The sequence below is a fragment of the Pholcus phalangioides genome, unplaced genomic scaffold, assembly GCF_987345545.1.
Source record: "Pholcus phalangioides strain wild (caught in Gottingen) unplaced genomic scaffold, Ppha-v1.0 ptg000022l_1, whole genome shotgun sequence".
Taxonomy (NCBI): domain Eukaryota; kingdom Metazoa; phylum Arthropoda; class Arachnida; order Araneae; family Pholcidae; genus Pholcus; species Pholcus phalangioides.
This window is the reverse complement of record NW_028301615.1, coordinates 5,319,592-5,337,604: the sequence shown is the minus strand read 5'-3', so window position 1 is coordinate 5,337,604 and position 18,013 is coordinate 5,319,592. Positions and strand designations below refer to the sequence as shown.

The window sequence follows — 18,013 nt, the reverse complement described above, 5'->3', positions numbered from 1 at the left end:
ATAACAGTGCTTCTCAACCACCGGGCCGTGAGAGTGATTCGAAGTTTAATTTTCCCCATTAATTTCTCGTTAGTAATGTGTATGGCCGGGCCTTTCACTTACACAGAAGAGATTTACTGGGCCGCGGGCTTACAATGGTTGAGAATCACTGCTCTATAAGTTACAGTAGCAACACCGAGGTTGACACGACAGCATGACTCAAATGACATCATCAAAAGGGAAAGTTGAAGAGGGAAATTTCAGAGAACCCTGATTGGTGCAGAAGCACCAAGTTTTCTCAGAAAATCAACGTTATGGCGCAGTATGTAGCAGGAAATTGCTAATGGCACAGCAATCCCATCCCAGCTTATAGCTTCTGTCAGTGATGGTAACCTTGTCAAGCAAAATCTCCCTCGAAAATTTCCCTTTCGACTAAATTTTTTCCACACATTCCGAAAATTGCCCTGCCATCTATCGGTGGAATTATGCAGTCAAGTATTTTACACTAGAAGAGTATGTTTTGCATTTATATTTTTTTTTCAATGAAAATTCTTTTGTTTGATGAACTCTCAAAATTTCCCACAAACGCCAAGAAATTTCCCATGTGCACCAATTTATGCCAATTTTTCCCACGGGAAAATTCCCATGGGAAATTTCTCACGAGTTACTATCACTGGCTTCTGTTGCCCCCTCTCCTCCGGACCTATCATCCAGATTAAATCATCTACAGAGGAGGGGTGATATTGGTCACATGGTAGGGTGGGAAACACTAACCTATACAGCTGTTTGGAAATAGTGGAGGTTTACACACTGTTTAGTGGGAGGCGAGGCAAAGGCATTGTGGTTGAATGTTTTGACTTTCCATTGCTGGGTGAGATGCCCCCCTTGTCAGGAAAAAAACATGACGAGGGACTGAAGTGAAAAATAAAAACTTCTTTGCTCACAAGCAAAGAAAAAGAAAGAAAAATGGGGAGAAATTTTCGCCATGAACACAATTTTGGAAAAAAATTCAAAAGCTGATTCACCAGTGATTTTCGCGATGCGAAACGGTGACTACCACATAGCAGCTAGATGACAAAACTGTGGATATTCAAGGTCGAATTTTTACAGATTCAGTTCAGTTTTTTTCCACGATAGCGAGAAAGTTTTACAATTTGAACAGGCATTCCAATCCTTTGCGATTAAAAAAAAATCTGCATTCACAATATTGTAGGAACGAGATGAATTTACGCTGTATAGACGTGGTCTTTGGATACCAGCAGATAGCCGCGAAAGTACTGTAGTTTCCCGTATGTAACTGGAAGGGAGAAAATCCGCAGGGTAATAAAAAAAAATCAGAAATTCGAAACTTCTGTACACGGCCCCTCCTTCAGGAAAGCAACTAGATCCCTCATCTTATTCTTCAACAACTTGTTTGTATATCAATACAGTAGTGTACAAAGTAGTAAAACCAGTTTTTAAAAATTCATCCCTTTATTCGCAATACATCACTGACATCTGTGTTCATCGAAGTAATTTTAGTAGGTTTTGGCAACAATTCAATTTTTAACTTCACCAATCTCTCAGCAATTGAAGCTCACCATTAAATACAGATGTCCTGTAGACATCAATGATCTTGTAATGTCACCTTATATGATTTTTTCTGCAAAATCAAATTGTCGCCAAAATCTGTAACCACCAGTTACAAATTTTCATTGAATATCTACTTCGACAAATGTTAATTTTAGAGATTTATTACAAACACAAAGGGTTAAATTTCTCCTGAACCAGAACACTGAAATGTTTTATTGTAGGCTCTTTCAAAAGCTGGTGCAATGGACAAGTTTTTGGTAAATTTGACTGATTCTAGCCAGAAGGGTATTTGTGTAATTGGTGACAATTCAATTTTGAACTTGCCAAACTTTCAGTGCTTGTAGCTCACCAATGAATCCAGATATTTTGATGAAAATTATGTCATCTTATAGGATTTTTATGTTCTTTCCAAATATGTGCTTGGTTTGTGTATGTGTAGGTCTCTTAGAAATTTCATAAATGCAGGTTTTTTTACATGCCACATATTTTTCCCATAATCGATTATCCACCATAACTCGAAAACAGTTCGGGATAGAACAAGGTTGTGGTAGGGTGATCAACTTGGGCTCGTCTATTATACCCTTTCGTTAGGCAGAATAGGTTATACAGGCATCCCTGTATAGAGAAACAAAGCAATAATCACTCTACGAACTAGTTTACAAAGACAGATAATTTGAACATAACTTTTACAAAACAATACAATTGCAATCAACTGTCATATTTTCAACCATTTCCATAATCATACCATTAATGCACACTTAAATTTAAAATGAGAAACAACTTACGGATCTGATCGACTTCTTCTGGAATCAACAGCAGCAAGATTACGGCACTCTTTAATAAAAACTTCAAATGCTCCAGTTTTGATATGATACTTCATACTAAAGCACACTTCACCAGTGACATTGACAGTTCCATATCTTCCTCCACCAGCAGCACTATATACACTTGTTACGCTACCACTACGACCCTTAGAAAAAGAGGAAACATAGCTAGAGGGAGAAAACTCAACTCTTTCAAGATGTGAATTCGAAATCATTACTGGTTTTAAAAGTACAATGAAACTCCTCTAAGATGGTCACTCTCATTCTGCAAAAAAGTGGCCATCTGCCAGGGTTGTTTGGTTTAAACCACGTTGGTTTAAACCATGGTTTAAACCTTGGTTTTAACCAACTGGTTTTTTTAAAAAAACCACTTTGGTTTTTTTCAAAAAATCAGATAAAAGTGGCCTAAATATCATTTTTTTCCTTGAAAAATATCATATTTGTTCATTATTAGCCAAAATGTTTCATTTTTACCATATTTTATATCCTTGGGGTACATTCTGATGGTATATCTTTAAATGGCATAAGATGGTATAAATGGTTTTTTTCAAAAAGTCTCATAAAAGTGGCCAGAATATATATATATTTTTCATATGAAGTATCTTAGTCATTTAAAGTTATATATAAAAGCCAAAATTTCTCATTCCTGCAACATTTTCTAACCTTTGGCTACATTCTGATGCTCTCTCTATCTTAAGCAAATTCATGAATAAGGATTGCATCACACATCTAAATGTAGTGGTGTATTATGTCACAGGGTTTCTTTTTCCTTCACAAAGAAGCAGCAACAGTAGTGACACCATCATGCTAGGGGCAGGTGGTCCTATAATCCAATAAAGACACCAGCTGTCCTTAAAGGACAAAGACTAGTGTACTAGTTGTTACATTACCTCACATACATTTTCATTTTCTTTCCCATAAGAAGTAGCACATCTCCTACTGTATATCTCCCAGTCTTAATATTCAATATGACATGAATGTCGCTCTCTACTTGTTAATACAAGATATACAGAAGACTGGATGTTGTGAAGATATTTATTATTTGAGATGTTAATTTTTTAAGGAAGGAAAAAACTCATCTCTGCCTCCTGGTAGAGGCAGAGATGACATCTCAAATAATAAATATCTTCACAACATCCAGTCTTCTGTATATCTTGTATTAATATTCAATAGTTGTTTTTTATATACTTTCACACACACACTGTTAAGCCCAGTTAATCAAGGTTCTACTGTATAGTAGTAACAGATTTATGAAAAATAATCAGCTATATACAGGGTGATTATAATTAAAGTTTTGATTCCAAAACTATTCAATAAGTACTGATCGGAATGACTTGAAAATTTGCATGGATACTCCTGAAGCATTGGACGTTTCTTTCGCAAAAGAAAAAAGTGCAAGTAGATGATACTGTACTTGGCCAGCAGTACAATCTATTTTGTGCAACCACATCATTTCGGCACTTCCACAGCATCAGTGTGTGTGTGGATAGAACTTCTATCAAGATGCACATTGCAATACCAGCAAAGCAGCTGCTGAAGACCCATTTTGACAGGATGCACCTTAACCCTTGCAACTTCAAGCTGTGGGGGTACCTCAAAATGTTATAAACAGTGGTCAGATTGCAAACTTTGGTGAATTGCAATCTCCAGCACATTCCCTATATGTTAGAAGTTCCTCAGGAATATCAACGGGGGGGGGGGCACGTTTGGTTTAGTTTAATAAAGCTGAATTGCAAGCACATCCACATTATGACTATGGCATACTCCGATTCTGTTGTTGAACAAGAATTTTTGTGCTTTCAACTTCATAGCCAGAACACGCGGTGGACAACATATTTAACATTTTTTGAGTAAGTTGTAGTTATTTGTTCAATTACTTCATTTTTTTGTGATGTTTCCATGAATTATGGACTCGTGCAATGCTATAATTAAGTTATAATTTTGCCATGAGTGGCTATCATTTCCATTCTGCAAGCAAATTTCCCACATGTTGGATGATGTCATTAATTTTACATTTTTAAGTATTTTTTCCCCTTTATGAAATAAAATTGAATTTTTTCAGGAATATTCATGCCAATTTTCAAGTCATTCTGACAATCGTTCTTTTTTTACAGTGTTTTGAAATCAGAACCTTAGTTATAATCACCCTGTATATTGTAAGTCATTGCTAATTAATCTGCATTATTTATGCTTCATTAAATGCATTATATTCACCTAATTTTTATTACTTTTTGCAAAATAGCTTCCTAATTAAGTATACTGAAAGTAACTGGAGAAAAACCTTTATATATTATATGATTAATAATAACATTAAAAGAATTTTCAAACACACAGTAATCCACTGAGTTAAGCAAAAAATAATTAAATGGCAAAAGTTGGTTTTTGTTAAAATTTAATAAATATTTCTTGATTAATTAGTATGGGAATAGTGATAATTACATTAATAAACATTTTATTTTTCTTAATTATTGGAAGTTTGAATGATTAAGAAATTTCATTGTTTTTAATGTTAATGCTATTTAAAACAAAAAAACCTGGTTTAAACCAAAAAAACCCGGTTTTTGGTTTTTTTCAAAAAAACCGGTTTTTTTACCAACCCTGCCATCTGCAGAAGTGACTGCCAAATAGAGGTTGTATAGACAAGAAAAACACATTTCCGGGGAGTGTGAAAATAACGGTTTTCAACGTCACGAAATAATCTTATGGTAAATTTATTTACACTGCCCAAACAACAGATACATTTACAGTGAAATCTCACTGCAATGACACTCAATATAATGATAAGTATGACACTCAATGTAACGATAAGTAAGACACTGAACATAATGATAACGACAATGGTATTTTTTAAAATCTTGTTCGGAATAACCTATAATCTGTAATGTTAAACTTCTCTCAATACAACAATATTCTTTACTATGATAAACTCCCCTATAATAATATTTTTTAGACAGATTTTGAAACTGTTACAACGTTTATTGAAGCAAAATGCACCCAATAAATAAGAGTTTTAAAAAAACAAGTTTTTGTGTGTTTTTTTCTTACCATCCCTTAAAACTTATTTATTTTTTATTCGAAATATCGTTCAGTATATTTTAAACTCATCTCATGTTATAGTTCTTCAGAGGATGTCTAATAATATTTGTATTGGACATCACCTAATCACCAAAAGTGTTTGGTACCACAACTTTTTGCGTGATACACCAAAGTGTGTTGTGATAAACCCCTTTACAGGGGCAATACACATCTGAATTTCTTTAATCGGTTAATCAATTAAAATATTTTGCAGTGAATAAATACTCAAAAGCTCATTTGCTTGATACTAAGAACGCAGATTTAGAATAGTTGCCAACAGCAGAATAAATTTGATGACACATGAAGATAATATTACCTCTCGATATAATGATAATTTTTCAACAAAGATATTTTTTCTTGGTCCAATATCGTTATGTATATCAAGGTTACACCGTATTTTACACAGAACTTGAAATACGAAATCAATTTCTTAATCAGTATTATTCGTTATCTGTTCTTTCTTTATAGAAAGTAGACACATGTTCTTTCCTCACATTTCTTTTATTCCCTCACTGTTGTTGTACTGAATCACTGTGTGCAAGAAAGTGAAGAACATATTCGCAAGCTTCTTCTATTCAGTAAAAATCATAGGTTATGTGTCAGGTTTACCTTGTAGCCCCGGGAGCAAATTTTTTAAACTGTCTTATCAGCTAGCAGCAGCCGTATACCATTAGACTTTGTCATCCTATTTACAAATGTTTCCAACCTGATAGTGTCATACATGAACAGAAAATATGATTGGTCCAAAAAGGTATTTAGGCTGATGTATAATAAGGTTATAAGGCTAATACAGAGAACTACCAGCTCTGAATGCATTGGAAAGAAAAAAAAATCACAAAAACTTGTTTTTCTAAAACTCATCAATAAGAAAGTGACAGAGCACAGGTTGGCCATGGAATGGGAGTGACTGTATTGTGTCTATGGAGCCCATTGTCCGTTTCGAGAAAAGCTGGCTACCTATGAAAGTTTCACTGTACTTTAATTTGATATTATAATACTGTGATTTCCTGCCTGTAATCCATGATTGTAAATGAAAAAATATCTGAATTTCTAATTATAAACCAGAGTTTTATCTGCAGCTGTTTTTTTTCTGCGGTGGGTTGGAATAAAAACATTTTTTCCCCATTCAATTGATGTTTTAAAAAATATTACATAACTTTTTTTTGAATATCAGATGCCATAATAAAAATCATTGATAGGTTCGCATTCTCAACTTTATCAACATCCAACTCAAATAGATCATCTTTTGCCAATGCATTTAAACTACTTTTATGAAATAGGAATCACAAAGGCATTATATATATCTGAAGATATGGCTAAAACAAAGTAGAACATATACAGAGCCAAAACTGAGTGGCAAATCAAGTTGTTCTTGCCTGAAAGCCAGAATCTCATTTTTCTTCATACTGACAAATGCTTTAGGAGGCTTTTTCTCCCAAAACAATGCAGCTTCATCAGTATTGAACACTGTGCTGCATATTTCTTCACTTTCAAGTATGTTGTCTTGATATCTTTAGGAAATACACCAGGCTTATTCTACAACAATTTTTACATTACATATGAGAGTTACCCAAATAACATTCTAAAATTCTAAACCCTTTTTTTACAAGTATGAAACAATGTTAAATTGGATGCTTTGAAAGCCCCTTTCTTTACAGAACACAATAAGAGTTACTTTGCATTTTCATTTATCTTTAAATTGGTAGGAATCAATCTTATATAGTTAGTTATCCACAAAAGCAATTTAAAAAATTCAGTGTGAGAATTGTCAGGTTCTAGATTGCACAATATTGGCAACAGTTTTTCAATAGATTCATGCATGAAAAAATTTTCATAATCAATGGCCTTTTTTCAATACTGCTATTTGTATCTATTTAGGCACCAATACTAATGAGATTTGTCAATCCTTGAGGTCAAAGTTCTCAACTAAACCATAATTTTATGCAAAAGATAATGGAATAACAAATTACATACCCCAAAGGATGAAAGTGACATTTGACTACGACTATGAATGGATGAAACTTGCTCAGATTCTTCATCCTGGTGGGTTATCTCATTCTTCTCTCCCCATGCACGATTTTGCAGAGACTTTTTCTAAAACAAAAACCACAGTCATTTTGTTACATAAGATCAATTGGTATTTCTGTGTTTTTTTTTAATTTGTATGTTTAGAAGGTTTTCATTTTGATTTCTAAGTCTTAACAATTTTGGGTTTTAATTTATATATTTTATATCTTGCATTTTGCTTCAATTTCATATGTTTAAAGTTTTTACTGTCAATTTTCAAGTCAATGTTTGTGTTTTTATTAGTCAATTTACTCCATATTTTTGTCTTTACTTTGAAGTTTTATATCTTTTGTTAACTTCTTTCAACACTGTGTATTGTCAACAGTGTTATTTGTTTATATCCCTGTGTAATTGCAATCGCTGAATTGAACCTACCTTGCAGTATACCTGTACAGGCAGGAAAGCAAAAAGTATCGGATATATATTCTATCCCTTAATTATAATCCTTGTCTCCACACTTCTGCTCTTATCTAGTCATCCATAACCTTAGACTCTAAAAAGTGCCTGCCTAGATGACTGGTTCAATGTAAATCCTGAATCAATGTGGTTTAATCATTTTCAAATTCAGAACCTAAATTTTGCATCAATATGTGCAGAATATTTTAACATGCATACATGCCAACTTTTGGAATCCAGGAATCCGGAAATTCTCCCGAGGAGTTACCCCCCCCCCCCCAGCACTCATAGACTCAATAAAAAAACAATTTCACAAAAAAAAAAAAAAAAAAAAAAAATTTTTAATCAATTAAGAAAAAGTTTCATTCCTCCCCTCCCCCAAGGCAAGTTCTGCATTGCCCCAGAGCAGAATATAATTTCATGTCAGTCTTTCCATGCAAAATAGAGAAATCCCATCTACATATATTGTTCATAAAACGTGTTTCCTTTTGTGGATGCTAAATCAGTGATTGATAATTTTGGGTATATGAACTCTTAAAAGCTTTATATTTAGCTTTATATAGCTTAAAGTTTTATATTTTCTTTCTGAAGACATATTTAATCGGGGAAAACAATTAAAAAATTTCAAAATACAAAGCTGCTGACGAAAAACTTTGTGTTTACGGCACGGCTGATAAATGCTATGTAAACAAAGTCACGTCTTTGCCAGTTGCTTAAATGCGGTCACCAAGAATGTTTTTTACGGCTGCTTGATGGAAATGACCATGGCTGTCCTCTATGGGTGTTTTCTCTAATGACAATGGCAGTCATTGATGTCACGACATGGAAGCTTGCGTAAAATCTAATTTTCTGCCAAAATCCGGAGAAATTTTAACAAATCTGGAAAGCGGGAGGAAAGATGAAAAATCCAGTCTCCCGCCTAAATCTGAAGAGTTGGCAGGTCTGAACATGCAAATATCAGCAGTGAATAAATAGTGAACCTTCTTATTCAAGAAAACGTTACGGGATAGTGACTACTAAAAAGTGGCATTTTGATTTTCTAGAAGCCTATGGTTCAAAACACTAAAAACTTTAGGCAAAAAACCACATATTACATTTCAAGTGAACGAAAAACTTATGTTAAAAAAATAATGTACCATTTTATATATTATTGAAATTAAGAATCTTGATGAAGATAATTCATAATTATTCGTAATTCATAACTTAATGTATACAGTATTATATGTAAACAGACCTGCCAACCTTAAGAAAATGAAAATCCTGTCACTTCCTTATTGTCCTGTCACTTCCTGAAATTTACTTAAAAATCTAGCAAATGTACTTTTGCATGGTAAATTTTTTTACAATCATAATAAGAAATAACTTAAGAAGTGATACATATAACCCATATTTTACGGGACATTACCGTATGTTTTGCTACATTTACTGTCCCACTATTCTGAAGAAATGTCCATTTTTTCAACGATGCTTCCTTGAATTTCTGATATTTACTGGACATTTTTTTTAAACATTTTTTGTGAAATCATTACAATTAACTAAGATTTATAAAAGCCCTCAATTTTCCACCTATCAGCAATTTTTAGCAAAAAATAAAGAATTTTGCCCGCAACTCGAGATGTTGACTTTCCGTTATTTTTGACATGAAATATGGCAAGAATCTGAAGAGTACCAGCACCTCATGCAACAGATACTGAAAACTGGTTCAATGAAGAGATGTCTGTGTTACAAGGAAGGATAATTCATCTCTGCCCTCATTGGAACATGAACCCCAGTCTATCATTTGCTAGACGAGTGCTCTACCAACTAAACAGAGGTGCGAGCGCGCCCCCAGGGCCCTGAAAAACCCAAACTTTACACTTTTTTCTAATTTAAGGGGCCCAATGATTTCTCTTGCGTCCAGGGACTCGACCAACTAAAATATGCTTCAGGCTATAAAGACAGATAGAATAATCTTCCCCCGGAGCATATGTATATGCTGAATGGCTCTGTGCAATGGGCGGCAACAACATTCTGGTATTAGCTCGCTAATTACATCAGTGTCCTTCCCTGTAACACCAATGTCTCTTTATTGAACCAGTTTTCCCATATCTGTTGTATTAACAGGGAGAGTGACGTCTTTCTGTGTGTAATAGCATCTTATTTTTCTCTTTGAGGAAATATAGTTATTGAATTACCTACATGCCTTCTTATAATCAAACATGCATAAAAAAAGCTGCCATGTTTGTTTAATCAGTAGATTTGGATTGCTTTAGTCACAGTTCATACAGCGTACCTAGTATGCTTCTCCATGTAAATGAGGAAAGGGGGGTCACTTTCTGAAGAAGAGGAACACTGGCAGCAAGAAAAACAACAGACTTAAAGTTTCTTTTCTTCATTTTTTCCAAGTTTGCATTATTTTACCCATTAATGCCAATTAAAACCTGGTATTATGAATTCATAATCTGGAAATCCTGTACACGATGTGAAATTCGACAATTCCGGAAAGTTGGTAGCTCTGCATAAATTAGGGCTTCACAAATCTCAGGTGCCAAGTTGTCAAGGTGACTTAAATTAGTACTGGCACCTAAAATGCTTTATGTGTGATTACTAAATTAGAGGCTGAGAACAACACACTTTTTTTTGTCTCTTTGTGAATATAGCTACTCACATAGAAAAAAGATCATCAAACTCTTAAAAAGTTGAGAACAAGATTGTCTTGGAAATAATATGTTTGACTCATAAAAAAAATTTGGCTGGTGACAGAATTTTTTTTCAATTTGTCGAGCTCTAAATTATAGATTTTTTTTCATAATATAAAAGAAAAAGAAAGCTGATTGAAAAAAAAAATCTACTTATTTTAAATTAATCATTTTTTGTCACGTTTTGAATTTTTAGAAATATATAAGATTTCATGTGCAGGTCTTACTTGAGAGCACGCAGAAACATTAGCTTGAGTTACAGAATCTTTGAAATGCCTTCCATCTTCACTCCCACCAGATAAAGTTCGATGCCGAACACGCATTCTCCCATGTGGAGATGAACGTAAGGAGTTTCCACTTTCATCTAACACAAAGTAGAGGAATATTATCATTATGAAATTGAGCGAGAGCCACACTGTGTTTGGTCTATGATACAAATCTGAAATTTCTGACTAATTTTCACAAAATTTTGCATAAATATAGTCTATACTTGTTATAACAGCCACTATCATTCTGTCAAAATTGCAAGCTATGTCAAAAAAAAACAAACATATAGGACAGTCATTATATGAGAACGTTTGGGATTTATCATAGTTGCAGTGGAGCAGTCACTATAATGAGCATAGACTGTACTTTCATTGCATGACTTAGACTAGTGACGGATAAACTGCAGCCTGCTTAAAGATTCTATCCAGCCCACTGCAGAATTTGTGGCACTTCCTTTCTAAGCATAAAAATTCAATTATGAATTCATGTCTAAGTAAGGGAAAGTAGCCACTTCGCATATTTTTCTGAATTACTGTCATACTATTTGTCAAAAAATCACCGAACTGAATATGATGTTAGGTACTATATTTATGTTTAAAAATATGGTTATTAAAACTTTATATCTCGTTTCATATTTGAATGGTATCATGAAAACCAAAAAGTGAAATTGCTTCAACTTAGGAAACTAGTTTCCGAATTTGGACCCCTAATATCTCAAGTTGGACTAGTTATTGAAAAAAAAAGTTTTAAATGAATATCTTTAAACTTTGCTTTGACAAAAATACATAATTTTCACAAAGTTCATGAATAATGTAAAATATTTAAGAAAAAAAATAACTATAAAGTAAAAAAAAATTATGGAGAAATTATGAAATCCAGTTAGTTTTTTCTAAAAATTTTATAATCACAAAAATACAACTAAAATTATAAAAAAATTTATGAGAAAAAATACTGAAGAAGAGAAACAGTGAAATTGAACACAAGAAATATTTAAAAAAAAAACAAGAAAAACATTAAAAAACAAAAATTTCAAAAGTAAGAATTTTGAGAGAGAAAATTTCTAGCTTGATTATTTCAACGAAATGCAAAATTAAAATCAATTCCAAAAGACATAAGACTGTTGTCACTTTGTCAGCCCATGCTTTTAGTGGTTTGTCAATTTCATCTTTATATCATCTTCTACTTCCGAAATGTCAGGCACAACAGGGAAAATGAATGAGTTCATCACTTCATTCAATTTTCTCGTATAGGACAATTTTATATTGCCTCCCAAACTCTTAACTTTAACAAATTGTCCAACATAAAAAATATATTTTCCGTTTTCATCTTTCAAGCCAAATAGGAAATGGTCATTTACTTTCAATTTGCTCTTACCAAGTCTTTCATTCTAAAGCAACCTTCATCTTCTGAAGACGAACCATTAGCTTCAAACTCTTCTGACCTAGAACGATTGTGATCAGTGTGTGTGTGTGATTGCCTTTTTATTTTTCCTCACGTTAATGTTCCTGTTGTTTTTAAAAATCAGCTTCTTACATTTAATTGTTTCGCATTTGTTTTGCTGCAGCTGTTCTTTGCATGAAGCGTTATTAGCCCCATAACATCTTGTTACTTCTTGTGCCTTCTTAAAGGAGCCTGAAGTAGCAGTGAAACAATTTGAAGCAATTCCACAAAATTTTCCTGAGTTTCTGCTCTTATCCTGTTATACAATTGTGGTATTCACACCCCATGCTCCACTGATGGCTGAGCCATTCTGGTGCTTTCCGTTTGTACCTATTATCCTCTGAGATTCCTTCTGGATTGTGGTGTAGCCACGCTCATTAACGTCAAATACACGTGAATCATTTAGCATGTGTTTGTTCACTAATTTTTCTAAAAGGGTCAAAGAATTGTGCCACCCTTTCTCCACTGAAACGTCTCATTCACATTAGAGTATAATTATAATACAGGGTTGGGTTTTTGACATGACAAGCGTCAAAAACAGGTTTAAACCATCAAAAATTGTCAAAAACCTAAATGAATGCCTTTTGATAATGTTTTGAACCCAACAGGTGTAAAACATGATGAAAAACTTACTTTTTGGAATATTACAATGTTATATTTTTAAACATTAATTTATTACAATAATTAAAACAAAATATTAATTATAATTTGCAATTTTGAATTCTTCAGCATAAGAGTCTAGAACATATAAAATATAGTTCTATGGTTTATTTATCTAAGCTACTCATTACCTGTGTTCAATTTGCTAAGTGGAATAGAGCTGCTTATTCAAAATATGTATGATAAGGCATCAGAGTTAGGTTTTTGACCCCAGAAACTAACTCGGTATTAAAATTATCAAAATCTTACTGTCAATGATGTCAAATAGTTTTTGTAAACTTGATAGATATGTTGAATAACAAAACACCTACTTTTATTTAGATTAAAGGGTTTTATACTCGGAATTATAATTACTGAGAAAAAATATCTATTTTGATATTTTAAATTTTGTGATTTGCCCAAAATTTTATTCCATATAAAAATTCTCATGCAGCATCTGTTAATGCACTAATTAAACTCATTTATTTTCGACTAAAAATTTCTTAGATCAGGGTGTATAAATTCACAGAGCTTCAAAGAGTATTTTCAACTAAAGCAGAGCTGACAAGACTTGATACCCAAAGCATTTGTTTTGCACGTTTGAATACAGCTTCAATTGGAAAACCATTGCATTATAAATGCTAGTATATGTACCATATCATAGTGCAAAAGTAAGAATAAACCAAGTTTGACATATACAAGTTAGTATTGCCAAATTAAATGACATTTTAGTCCTACAATTTAGTATTTTGATCGCTAGATATATTTCAATGTTATGCGCAATAAGAGTATCGTTTTAAGTATCAGTGGTTATCTAGATAATTTAATAACAGAAATCACCATACATATATGATGTAATAAACCTTTTTTTAAACTCTTATCTGCTGTAAAACGAGTACAGCAGATGGTTTATATCAATGCACATATATATAAGCATTTGAAGAAATTTTGGACAGTCAAGAATCATTTTGAATCAGAGAATGTCAAATTATTCCATAGTTTTCCCTTTTGTGTTTATACTATGCTTTATTCAAATTGTACATTTTATAAGAAAAAAAAAATATATATATTGTGCAAAATAATTTTGTAGACAGTAGACAATTATTTTAGAATCATATTAAATATTTATTCTTTGTATAAGTCACTTTAAAGTTAAACATTACATGCAATTAACGTGTGCATTTCCAATGGGAATTTTTATATCGAAAAGCAATATTTGAGATTTTTGACAAGGGTTTTTGACGTCACAGTTTAAATCGTCAAAAACTGCCATGTGTCAAAAACCTGCCAACCCTGTTATAATAGTACAGTAGACTCTCGGTAACTCGACACGTGGATAACTTGACATCTATTATTCCCTTGGTTGGCCCAATACTAATTTCAATGAAGGGGAAACTCTCTAACTCTACACATGTTTGGCTTAACTTCGCTTAAGTCAACTACGACTGGTTTTTACAATTGCCCGCGTTTTACCATTCTAAAATTTTTTTGACATTGTCTGTGGGTACTTCAATAATCCTTTGCTTCTTTGTTCTATATGATGGGTCCTTTTTGGCGCTATAGGTAGGGGGGTGTGCATGTGAAGAATGAATGTTTGAAGCCTCTTGGCCATTAATGAGAGTTAGCATTTTATTTAATACAATTGTTAGAATGTATGGAGACATAATTACGTACACAAAAACGATCAGACAAAAAGTTAGAGTGAAACCCCGGTAACTTGACATCCTCTCAAGTCAACATGTTTGTCGATACTTTTGGGGTGTCGAGTTACAGAGAGTCTACTGTATATATTAAAATTAGATGAAAGCTTTGTTTAGATGAATGATGTATCTGAGTGGTCTACAGTTATTTGGAAATTTTTTCCAAAAAAGGAATATGCTTCTAGGATCAATGGTTCGAAAGTCCAGGGGACTTTAGTGTGCACCCTGTATGCCAGTTTCTGGCATGCGAGCAGAAATACTGCATATCTGGCACAGACTGAAAAGGAAATAAATCATTGCATCAAATCTCATTGTCAGAGTCCCTATGCAACTGATATCTCCCCATGTGGGACTCATGTGTTTACATATCCCTGAGATTCTCGTAAAGTACATTTAAATTCTGAAATTCAAGAATTCTTACTTCTAGTGGATGAAAAATTTATAAGGAAACATCATTTTTACAACTTATAATTTTCTGATAAATGGAAAATGAAACTGATAAACTAGCTTCTGATTCAGGCATCTGATGTGAAATTTCTTTTTGAAGTTAATTTTTTTTGGCCTAAGTGATCTGAATTTTTTTAAATGGCAGGACCTCATTAAAATTCAAAGTAAAGAACAGCTTCGTGCATATCAGGGTAATAAGAAATTTTTCTTCTTTGAAAGCTCCTCCAGGTTCTGAGACATTTGATCATACAAAACCACAACAAAAAAAACTCACTGAATACTAGTTGAAAACCCGTGCCCTATACCAAGCACATTCAACCAGTTCCTCGCGAGCACCACTGTGCTCCCGTAAGCACCCAGAGTGTTCGATGCTCATGTCAGATTTTGTACTCATGAGTCAAGTCTTGCAATAGTTACAGGGCATTGTCAAGCTTTTGCAAGCCTCTTAAAAATTTTGTAAGGCTGAAATAAAAAACAAGCAAAATTTGTAGAGAAACTGTCATTGTTTTCCCCCCATATGTAATGTCCTCAGGTTTGCTATTTTAGCTGGCATGACTACAAAAACAACTGCTCAGAGTCCATTTATAAGATATATATATATATATATATAGGCTATAGGAAAATCAATTCATTCAAATGGCATGACACAAGTTAAAAAATATACTGAGGATGTACCACAATGATTCTTAACAAAAATCTGGTTCTTAACTATGGAGCTGATCTTTCTTTAATAGTAACTGATACTGGTCAAAATGGAGGTTGATTTTCACTACAAATTCTTGATTTTTCTCGTTTCATTATGTTCAGTAATAGATATGAGTGTAGGTACACATTAAAATATGAATTATAAGATTTTTCCTGATAAGCCTCTGCTTATCAGATTCTTCCCCCTCCGAAAAAAACCAACATTTATGAATACTGCTACCTTGCAGATGTGACTTATGGCTGGAGCAAAGTGGGGCATTAATCAAGAAATGCGCAGAATCCCTATATGACAGTGGCAGAGCAAACTATGGCTTACGGAGCGTCAATTTGACCGTTGCCAAAAACTTGGTTCTAAAAGAGACGTTGGACCTAGACTCAATATAATTAAATTCAATAAATACAAAGTCAAAACCTAAATTCTTAAAAATGCCTCCAATTTAAAAATAGCGGCATTTCCATTTCCAAGGATTTTTCTCCAGAGACCCGCGGACTGCATTTGGGCTTCCCAGAAATTCCACGATGCTGGTCTGAAAGTCAAACTTTCCCATAACTTTGCCCTCATCAATAACACTAAACATTACATATACATTACATTTGGGATCCCAATGCTAATGATATCTTCCCGATTTCCCCATCTCACTGTAATCCTATCCCCCAGCTGACTTCCCTCAATCTTTTTCCACCACCCTTCTAGGCCTCGTCCTCCCGAACTTTGCAACCTCAAATTCCCTTGTAGCGCCTAAGAAAAATTCCTTCAAAATTGGTACTATTAATACAAGAAGCATTAATAAAATAAGAAGCATTAATAAATTAATAAACAAGAAGCATTAATAAATTAATAAACAAGAAGCATTAATAAATTAATAAACAAGAAGCATTAATAAATTAATAAACAAGAAGCATTAATAAATTAATAAACAAGAAGCATTAATAAATTAATAAACAAGAAGCATTAATAAATTAATAAACAAGAAGCATTAATAAATTAATAAACAAGAAGCATTATATAAAATGCATTCTTTCGAATCTATATTAATAGCTCATAATCACGATTTTCTTGCTGTCACTGAAACCTGGTTATATCAAAATATCAGCAATTCTGAATTTTTACCTCTTAACTACCTTGTGTTTCGTAAAGTAAACCCGCATTTACCGATAGGTGGCTTCGTTCCGATGGGATCCATCTAAATAAGAGGGGGGGGGTCTGGGAGGTTTATGATAGTCTTAGGTCAGTTTTTTTACTCCCAGACCACGGAGTCGGGAATACGGGTTAGTTAATGATAATCACAACAGTACTGACGGGGAATTACCCACCTCTGACTTGGATGGAGTCTCAATTGACACTAAATCACAGGGCAAAATAAAATGTGCGCTAATAAATGCCAGGAGCTTCGGCAATAAGAAAGATTTTTTAGAAACTATGATAGTTGTGGAGGGCCTGGATCTTATAGCCATTACAGCATCTTGGGCAAACGATGGGGATGAATCTTTCTTACACATCTCAGGATACAATACTTTTTTGAGAAATAGATCTGATAGGAAAGGGGGTGGAGTGTTGATATACATGAAATCCTGTTTGAATGCTAGAGATTGCATAGCTGCCAACTTTTGAAAATGAAAATTCGGGAGATTTTCGCGCAAACCCGTACTTTATGCTAAAACCACTCCCTAATAAATACAATAGGGATTTTTCCAAATAAAATAGGGATTTTCCAAATATAAAAGTTAGAGCGTAGGGAATAAAATACCTACTCAAAAACTGAAGTCAAATTAAAATAGGGATTTTACACACATGGAAGTTAAACCCTTGGGAATAAAATTCCTACGCAAAAAACAAGTGAAATTGGAGGCCAAAACTTCAATGATGTAAAAATAAATATTGTGTTCAATCAGAAACGCTGTGAACAAACATTCTGAGCGAGACCCCCAAAATCGGAAGATGAAGGGAAAAAGCATCAATTTTTGAAGAACACTGACTTTTTGTGACACTTGCTTGATGGTTTTTTTTTTTCATTTCACGAGTGATGATGGCAGTCTTTCCATGACCGACGTTTATGTCCGTAACACAACTTGTACAAAAAGGAAAAGTCGGCCCTCTTCTGGAACGTTTGATGAAAGGAAATTCATCGGAATAAGTATCTTTAAAATTGATTAAATATGTTTTTGCTTATCAGTATTCGTGTTTTGTTATATCGCACGTTATAACAAAAGAAATTTTGACCAC

General features: G+C 33.4%; 1 protein-coding gene across 2 annotated transcripts in view; it reads right to left on the bottom strand.

The window, feature by feature from the left end:
• The window catches only part of LOC149069395 (uncharacterized), a 166,202-nt gene that overhangs the window by 122,134 nt on the left and 26,055 nt on the right, over nt 1-18,013 (bottom strand). For both annotated transcript variants that reach the window (XM_089249699.1, XM_089249698.1), the window contains exons 2-4: nt 10,819-10,955; nt 7,425-7,544; nt 2,337-2,521 (exon numbers count right to left, since the gene is read on the bottom strand). In XM_089249699.1, the coding sequence (XP_089105825.1) occupies nt 2,337-2,521; nt 7,425-7,544; nt 10,819-10,955 (442 nt within the window). The remainder of the gene's footprint in view (nt 1-2,336; nt 2,522-7,424; nt 7,545-10,818; nt 10,956-18,013) is intronic.